Source organism: Kryptolebias marmoratus, linkage group LG3 (genome assembly GCF_001649575.2).
Source record: "Kryptolebias marmoratus isolate JLee-2015 linkage group LG3, ASM164957v2, whole genome shotgun sequence".
In the NCBI taxonomy this organism is placed as follows: Eukaryota; Metazoa; Chordata; class Actinopteri; order Cyprinodontiformes; family Rivulidae; genus Kryptolebias; species Kryptolebias marmoratus.
The window spans coordinates 29,959,035-29,968,374 of NC_051432.1; the positions used below are offsets into that span (position 1 = coordinate 29,959,035).

Consider the following 9,340-nt stretch of genomic DNA (forward strand, 5'->3'; position numbering starts at 1 on the left):
CCCATCATGGACCCGTCATGGACCCATCATGGATCTGTCATGGACCCATCATGGACCCGTCATGGACCCGTCATGGACACATCTTGGACCTGTCATGGACCTATCATGGACCCATCATGGACCCGTCATGGACCCGTCATGGACCTGTCATGGACACATCAGTCCACTGGAGTCTTAAAGACCAGCAGTCCAGCTGTGGGTTCTCTCAGACTGGGATGGAACTAACAGAAGAAGAACAGAAACTGCTGGATCGTTCCTCCATCATATTTCTCTTCAGGAGAACCAATCAGAGGATGTTCAGGTTCAGTTGGGGTCCCGTCTGGTCTGCGCCGCCAGCACAGTCACCATGTCGCCACAGCTGGAGTTTACCGCAAAATCATACGCTGTCTGACCAGCAGTGTTCTTCTACCTCACGTTGGCCTTACACCTGAAACCAGGAAGACAGGTGATGATATCATGAGGTGGGAGGAGCTACAGTAGCAGGAAAAATCCAGATTTTTGATATTTGTTTCTGTAAACGAAGCATCCAGGTGAGTCATACCTGAGAAGTAGCTCGGCGCTCTGCAAACCTTTAGAACCCAAAGCAACAGCTTCATGCAGAGCCGTGTTCTTCATCCTGAGGACGATCAACACCTTATCATCACCTGATCAACACCTGATTATTACCTGATTATTACCTGATCATCACCTGATTATTACCTGATTATCACCTGATTATTACCTGATTATTACCTGATCATCACCTGATTATTACCTGATTATCACCTGATTATTACCTGATTATTACCTGAATATTATCTGATCATCACCTGATAAACACCTGATCAACACCTGATCATCACCTGATCAACACCTTATCATCACCTGATAAACACCTGATTATTACCTGATTTTTATCTGATCATCACCTGATAAACACCTGATCAACACCTGATCATCACCTGATCATCACCTGATTATTACCTGATCAACAGTGGATTATTAAAGGGTCAGAACCGGACCGGTCTGTTTTATCAGTTGATCCGGTCTGTAGTGAAAAGTTCTTACGGTCCAGACTGCTGGTCCACATCAGCCCCTCTCTGCACTAAAACAGGAAGTACATCATGGTGACCGTTCACCACAGCAACCGTCAAGGCGTGTCTTCCATCGCTCCCGCAGCAGGATGGGTCCGCCCCCTGGTGAAGCAACACACACACCTGGTCATCGTTTATCTGTGTCAGGTGACACAGAGGAGGCTGCTGATTGGATGCTGGGGCTTATACCTGATCCAGGAGCTGCTGGATGGTACTGATCCGACCTCTATCTGGTCCTAGCTCTTTCAGCAGCTGACTGTTGGTCACCTGTAGCCAAACAACCAATCAGAGGACAGTTTGTATTTCTGACAGAAACTGCTGGAGGTTCTTACCACCGGTTTGGGGGTCGGGTTTGGTTTGGGTTTTTTCCCACCTGACAGCCAACAACTTTCTAGAAAGAAAACATAAAAACACAGATTGATGAGTTTATTTAAAGTTGAGATAATTAAAAACAAACCGTTAAAACAGTGGAGGAGAAACTAAACGACTACAGAACCCAAGACACCAGGACGAAGAACCACCACTCAGCTCAAATAAAATTTAGTTTCACAAACTGAGACCTTCTGACTGAAGGGGAGGGCGGGGCTTAAAGTAGCTGTTGTGTTTTACAAACTGTACTTCCATGTAGATGACAAACACCAACATCTTCGACAGAAACTCGGTTCGGACCTGTGTTCTCCTTACTGAGGACGCTGCTGTTAGCAAACCGCTCTGTAACGCTGCTCAGAGGCTCTGTTTGACTGGCTGCTCCACCACAGGCCCCATCAGGACAGCCCTGAGACCAACAACAGTTTTATTCCTTCATTTTATTTACATGTCCTGGCTTTCTTTCAATTCAGGCTCCATGTTCGAAACAAACCTGTTGTTCTTTCTGTCCAGCCAGCATGAAGCTGATGGTCAGGCTGGCTTCATACGAGTCTTCCTGAATCACAGCAGAAACCATCTGAAACACAACACAGGAAGTCAACACCTGCTCAGGTGAAGGAAATACAGTTCGACAGACTCTGAAACTGATTTATCCAGGTAATGTGTAGCTGATACAGGTGATGGGTGTACCCGGCCCAGACGGGGCTCTCCCAGCAGAGCCCTGAAGGAGGCGTTGTTCTGGGTGTAACTTCTCAGGTGAGCACACACATGATCCAGCTGCTTCCTCCAAAAACCTGAACACAACATCAGTGTGTTAGAACAACAACAGACGGATCGTCCCTCACAGAGGTGGTGTTCATCAATATGTGACTGATCTCCTGGAAACATTGGACAGTTTATGATGTTGGCTGGGGAAAAGTTACACAGTAATCCTGTTCCTGTTGAATCTGGTGTAGTAGAAGAAGATGTTTGAGAATTATACGCTCATTAGAAATGCTGCTGGAGACAGCAGCTTTTCCTGATTTAATGAGTGAACGTGGTGTTAGCATCCTCAGGTGAATGGATTTATGGAACGCTTTAATAGAGCTCTAAGAGACCACATTCAGGCTCCATGCTACTGCAGTAGTATTATTTACAGTAATAGTCAGAGTCGTAGTTATCGTTGTGGTAGTTTACCTCGGCCCGGGCTGAAGGCGGTCAGCGGTGGTCGGTGGTCTCTGGTCGAAAGCTGTCTGCTGACCTTTAGCACTCTCTGCTGCTCCTTCCTCTGCATCTCAGTGGATGATGGGTAATAGAGTCCTACAGTTTGTGTAGACTGATTCATAGTGGGCGGGGTCACATTTATGATGGGGGTGGTGTTTGACGAAGGTGTGGCCTGCCAGGTGGCATTATGGGAAGTTTTGGCTGAAGCCTGTGCACACAGATAAAGGACTCATTCTAGTTAAAATGGCAGTAAGTTTAAAATGGTGTGAATTCAGCAGTGTTGTGTACCCATGCGATAGGCTGTATGCTGTCACTGGAAGAAGTGGGCGGGGCTGGCCCTTCAAGGAAGACGCCACAGGCAGCACAGTAGAAAGCGTATGGATGTCCGCTCGCTCCACATCGCCAACACGCCACACAGCTGGCTGCATGAGCCGACTGAAAACACACAGGTCACATCACTACGTTTCCCACAATGCTTCTCTGCACAGCCAAGCTAAGCGGAGCAGCAGGAAGTCGGAGCCTTCACCTTGGTGCTGCACCAGTCGCAGAATCTGGCATCGCTGCGGTTCAGCCGTTTACACCTGGAGCAGGTAAACGCCCTGCGGTCTGCGGCACGGACGGAGGGAGCGCTGTTCCCACAATACCCCACCTGCAGCAACAACAGGTCCCACTGAGACAAACAGCTGCAGGTGAACCGTTAAAACAACACGTACCTGTTCAGCTACAGGCGTACCGGCTGCAGGTGACTCTCACAGGTCAAACACCTGGACATGTGAGCTGGATTCCCACTTCCACAGGAACCACAAACCAGATGATCCTACACAACATCAGACCTCTTCATTTCACAGTCCTACACAGAATCTGCTTTACCTGTGGAAAGAAACACCTGTGGTGTACCTGCAGAGCGAGGCGGGCCTGGGGCTGCATCTGTCGACCAACGGACGCCTCGCAGGTCAGACAGGTCACAGTGTTGATGGGGACCAGACAGTTACAGGTGACACACACCAGCATCTGACAACAGAACACACCTTCAGCAGCTTCTCACCTGGACTCACCTGGGGTCTCATTTATAAAAGATTGCCTACGATTCATACTAGAAGTGTTTGTACACCCAAAAAGGCAGGGCCTTGTGTGCAAACTTTTAGGTACAGGTGTGATTTATAAAAGTTTTATAAAATCTGAATTCTTTTGGTGTACTTCTAGTATGACTCCAACGTAGTCTTTTATAAATGAGAGCCCTGGACTGTGATCAGGTGTGTGTAGTACCTGTCCTCCCTCAGCAGGGGGCAGCCTCTGGCCAGGTAACGCAGGAACCACAGTTCCACACTGAGCACAGAACCGAGCCAATGGGTCTGATGGACGAGCACCGAGACACCGAGTGCACCTGGACAATGAGAGGGGCGGAGCCTGTGAAGACGTCAGGGTTTGAAGCTTCTCTCTGACAGTGGGTGTGTCTCTGATAGTGGGCTTGTCTGTCAGTGGGCGTGTCTTTAACAGTGGGTGTGTCTCTGACAGTGGGTGTGTCTCTGATAGTGGGTGTGTCTCTGATAGTGGGTGTGTCTCTGATAATGGGCTTGTCTGTCAGTGGGCGTGTCTTTAACAGTGGCTGTGTCTCTGATAATGGGCTTGTCTGTCAGTGGGCGTGTCTTTAACAGTGGCTGTGTCTCTGACAGTAGGCGTGTCTCTGACAGTGGGCATGTCTCTGACAGTGGGCGTGTCCCAGATGGTGGCTGTTTACCTCAGGAAGTCTGTTTCTCGCTGCACTCGGTGTTCCTGTGTTCTGCTCAGCTGCTTCATGTCACGTGAATCCTGACAGACAGGAAGTAAATCCTAAACATTGCTCCCAAAATGTTACACAGTCTGTACCGTGATCATTTTGTCTGCTTGTTTACCGCAGACTGAGATCTCTGTAAGGATCTCTGACCGGTCCAGTCAGCAGAGATGTTCTCTGATCTTAGTCGGCTGTTTAGAAAGCGAGGACCTGATGGAGGAGGTCTGCATCCCATCATCCTCGGCTCTGAGTGAAGACAACAGAACAGGAAGTGAACCGAAGCAGTATTTTTTTAAAGCACCTCTGCTGTGGTTGGTGTGTGCTCCCAGATGTTCTGGACAGTGGTTGTGATGGAGCAGGCAGTGGCTCTGATCCATGTTATCACTAGTTCCAGCTGTCATGTCAGCATGAAACAGAGAAGCTTCTCATTACAATCATGTTTTAATCAGCTCCAGGAGAATTGAACCTTATTCAGCATGTCAGTAATTGACTAGAGGTGTTTTTGTTCTCATCAAAGTTAAACCTGTTTCCTCAGGTTCTTGAGTGTCCTTCTGTCACTGAGGCTGTATATCTGAGCCTTATAAATATTCACAGACAAACAGATGATGGATAAATAGATGTATTCATTAGTCTCATAAACCGAGTAATTTATGCCAACCTGCAAACTGGGTGAAACATGAGGAAAAATTTTACATATTTCTCAAGTTCTATCCCAGATTCACAAACCAAAACCCAACAAATCAATAAACAGTAGATTTTAACTTTATTGTTTTATTTTATTGTTTTAAATGATCGGACCTTCCTGAGTGGAAGCTGAAATGACAGAATTTGTTGGCCATCCTTTTCTTTTTAACTTCTTCCTAAACTGCTTTTCAGTTTCTGACAAGCAGAAAACAACTGATGTCTGAGTTTGTTTCTGTTTCTGGGCAGGTAAAGACAGGTTGCTACAGTAACAGAGTGAAGGAGGCGTGGTGACCAGGTGAGCTCTGTGAAGGTACCTGCAGGCCTCAGTGAAGAATCAGCAGCGTTCTCAGCAGAACACAGGGTTCCATCAGACGGATCCTGAAGCAACAGGTGGAAGAATGAATGACTCTTCAGAGCAGACAGAGGTGGTGCTGATGGAAACTGGAGCAGCAGGTGAGTGTCTGATTACCTGCCTGAGGTTCTGCAGAACATCCTCCTTGTTCTCCATTGTGCTGATTGAGTCCAGCTGGTCCACGTAGAAGACCTTGGTCACAATGGAGCTCTGTCTGCCGTCACTGCATCAGATTTACACTCAGCAAGGTGAGCAGGAAGTGATGTTGTCCCGTTCACTGTCAGGTGAGCACTTACATGGTGACGGCCACAGCTCTGATGGACACCCGCCCGGCAGGCAACAGGATGGGCTTGCTATACTTCCTGCTGCCACCTGCTGATCCTCGCTGCCCCGCCTCCGGCCTCGAGCCATCCAACGTGAAGAAGATCAGCACATCTGTGGAGTCTGCACACACGCAGATTGAAGCCGTTACCATGGTTACAGGTGTTTCTATGTCCGTCTTTGTTAACTAAATCTCCTGATATTATTGATATCATATCCAAAAAGAATATTCTTTAAAACAACTTCACCCCAGACCAGATCTGCACCCTGCTGGACCTCTGCCTTCCCACCATTGTGGCCAATCTCTACATGGAGGAAGTGGAACAGAGAATCCTGAACTTCTTTAAGAGAACATCACCAAGCCATTGGTTTAGACATGTGGACGATACCTGGGTCCAAACCCAAGCTAAAGAAGTAGAAGGTTTCACCAGAGACATCAACTCTGCTGACAACATCAAGTTCACCAGAGAAGATGCTAATGACAACAAGCTGCCTTGTTCGGACTGTCTGGTTCACATGGAGAGAGAGGACATCAGGCAGAACACGTCCCCACGAAGACAGAAGGGAAGGAAAAGGACATAAGAACATCAAAACAGCTCTCCAAACATCTGGATGTCCTAACTGGGCTTTTATCAGAGAGGACATCTACAAAACACACCTCTGACCAGAACCAGGAGAGGAACAGACGGAGAAACATCCTCATCCCTGATGTTGCTGCAGAACCTGAGGAACTCTGAGGGATGTTCTCCAAACACAACATCCAGGTCCATGTCAGACCCAACAGGACTCTGAGACAGAGGCTGGTCCATCCTGAGGACATGAAGGACAGTCCATACTGAGGACATGGAGGACAGTACATCCTGAGGACACAGAGGCCGGTCCATCCTGAGGACACGGAGGCCGGTCCATCCTGAGGACACAGAGGCCGGTCCATCCTGAGGACATGGAGGCCGGTCCATCCTGAGTACACGGAGGCCGGTCCATCCTGAGGACACAAACTGAACGGTGTGGTGTCTCCATATTGGAGAAACCAAACAGTTTCTCCACAGATGGCTCAACACAGGAAAGCATCTTTAACCACAGAATAGAAGTCCAGTTGCTTTGTTTTCATTGTTTTATTGTTATTTATTTTGCATTTCTCATGTCCTGGATGACTGAGAATCCTCTCAGCATTCATACCATAAACTGTATTTAAGCAATTTTGATTTCAGGGCGCTTTCTGCAGACGCTTGTGTGTGATACTGTAAAATAAACCTTTGGTCCACTGGGGTTCCACATGGTTCCAGGTCAGGTCCGGTCCTGTTCACACCTCATACCAGTCGCAAACATCCCGTGTAACATTTTTACATATACATCCAACCACTGCTGTTCTGTTCCACAAACACACAAACCCTAATCCAAAGACCCAAAACCTCCAGTTCATTTGAACTCAGACTCTTTGAATCAGTAAATCAGGACAAAAAGATGGAGAATTAAACTGAGAGAATATTTCCCAGTGGATGGATAAATGGTTGGATGAAGAATGGATGGATGATGAGGAGATAGATGGATGATGAACCGATGGATGGATGGATGGATGGATGGATGGATGGATGGATGGATGGATGATGGATGGATGGATCGATGGATGGATGGATAGATGGTGAACAGATGGATGGATGATGAACCAACGGATGGATGGATGGATGAGGAACAGATGGATGGATGAGGAACAGATGGATGGATGGATGAGGAACAGATGGATGGATGGATGAGGAACAGATGGATGGATGGATGGATGGATGGATGGATGGATGGATGGATGGATGGATGGATGGATGGATGGATGGATGGATGAGGAACAGATGGATGAACAGATGGATGACAGGTGTGTTTGTACCTGACTGGATGGAAACAGGTGTTCTGGTGTCGATGTGGTTCTTGACTCGGTGTGTTGGCAGGTGGATGATGGGGATGATGAGTGGAGCTGGTACAGCTCCTGCTGCCATGGTAACGCCTGTCTGTCAATCATTCAATCATCAGATATCAGGCAGATCATTTTATTAGTAAAAACCTGCCTTTAAGAGGCACTTTCCTGCAGCCAGAGTGATTGATTAGTGATTTATTTGTGAAATATTGGTTATTAATTGAGTGAAGTTTAACAGAAAAAACAACAAGCACAGTTAGAGTTAGTTAGTTAGAGACAGCGCCCCCTGCTGGTGGGCTCTGTCTCTACAGGTTACCAGTTAACCGCAGCTCGTCTCCCAGCTGTTGGATCTTTCTCTAACACAGCAGCAGCAGCAGCAGTTGTTGTTGTTGTTGTTGTTGTTGTCTTTATGAGCTTTAAGATGAGGATGCATCGAGTCATAACCCAAAACAAACAGCACACGGTCACTTTTCCGCCCGCTGACTGAAACACAGCCTTTGCGTTTGTAGAAGCGTCACCATGGCAACGGGTTCTGACCGGAAGCGCTCGTTTTATAATACCTAAAGGAGACCCTGGTGGGCGGGGCTTAAAGGAAACGGTTTTTGGCCATCATGTTTAGGTCTGAAGAAACTAGTTTCATTACAAAAAAATAATAAAATAAAATAAATATGACATTAAATCAGGCAGGGTCAGAACAGCTGTCAGAATTTGTTTTTGATCAGGCAGGGTTTAGGGCCGCTGTCACAGAGCTGTAAGGACCCAAACACGGGTTCAAGTCTGTAATGCTCAAGAGTTACTACTAGGACGGATTTTCTGCTCGGAAAGAGGCCGCAGAATTTAGTCAAAATGTCGGAGGTCAAAGTGAAGAAGGAGTCGAACCTGACGGAATCCGCGGAGATCGAGAACAGGTCAGAACCGGGGCGGTTCTTCTGCTGAGAAAAGCGACGCCCCGAACTCCGGTTCATTTCACTCCAATTTAACATTTGATCAGCTACAGTTTGACTTGTCCCTGTCAGAAGTCAAGTATAAACACATATTCGGATCCGGAGAAGTCTCTATTGTAATTCGGCGTCATTTGGGCTTATTGGGTTTCCCTAATTTCCTCTAAAATTGACAGTGTTTGTGCGTCTAGTCTTAAACAACAAAACAGGTTTCCTAACCCTCGTGAGATGTTCTCAGTAATCTGTGGGGATGTTTATAATTAAGGTCATGTTTTATGTAGTGATTGTTTGTTTGTTTGTCTGTGCACAAGATTATTGACAAAGTATGAACAGATTTGGATGAAATTTTTTGTAAACGTTGAGGTTGTCGCAAATAATAAATCAATGATCCGGATCCTACAATTTTTTTAAATGTTGGCCTAGGTGGAGGGTTGGCTCAGTGATGACATCCCATCATCATGATTAATTGCAAGTAACAGCATTTAACTTGTCTAAGGTACAAAACAGTTTAAATCTGTGTGTTCTCCAGGATCAAAGAGCTGTGTCAGCAGTTTCCTCAAGGCATCACAGACCAGGTGATCCAGAACGACTTGCCTCACCTGGAGCCGCAGCAAAGAGCTGGGGCCATCAACAAGCTGCTGAGCCTGGTGAGTCTGAGGACCTGGTCCACCTCGGTCTGAGGACCTGGTCCACCTCGGTCTGAGGACCTGGTCCACCTCGGTC

The 9,340-nt window shown here is 47.1% G+C and overlaps 2 protein-coding genes across 2 annotated transcripts in view; one reads left to right on the plus strand and one right to left on the minus strand.

Annotated features, from left to right (window-relative positions):
• Positions 1–6: 6 nt before the first annotated feature.
• LOC108250779 (double zinc ribbon and ankyrin repeat-containing protein 1) lies at positions 7–8,211 on the minus strand. The gene is made up of 20 exons (XM_037975021.1): positions 7,650–8,211; positions 5,746–5,893; positions 5,567–5,672; positions 5,412–5,475; positions 4,535–4,659; positions 4,381–4,451; positions 3,909–4,026; positions 3,540–3,653; positions 3,376–3,459; positions 3,169–3,291; positions 2,931–3,077; positions 2,616–2,850; positions 2,130–2,233; positions 1,933–2,016; positions 1,743–1,848; positions 1,406–1,464; positions 1,263–1,340; positions 1,048–1,175; positions 542–616; positions 7–427 (listed from the first exon to the last, which is right to left on the minus strand). The coding sequence occupies exons 1-20, from the start codon at positions 7,756–7,758 to the stop codon at positions 406–408; spliced, it is 2,100 nt and encodes a 699-aa protein (XP_037830949.1). The 5' UTR covers positions 7,759–8,211; the 3' UTR covers positions 7–405.
• Positions 8,212–8,305: 94 nt separating this feature from the next.
• Positions 8,306–9,340, plus strand: part of polr3f (polymerase (RNA) III (DNA directed) polypeptide F) — a gene marked incomplete in the record, with an annotated part of 4,975 nt that continues 3,940 nt past the window's right edge. The window contains 2 exon segments of the mRNA XM_025002723.2: positions 8,306–8,584; positions 9,147–9,264. Of these exon segments, the coding sequence (XP_024858491.1) occupies positions 8,523–8,584; positions 9,147–9,264 (180 nt within the window).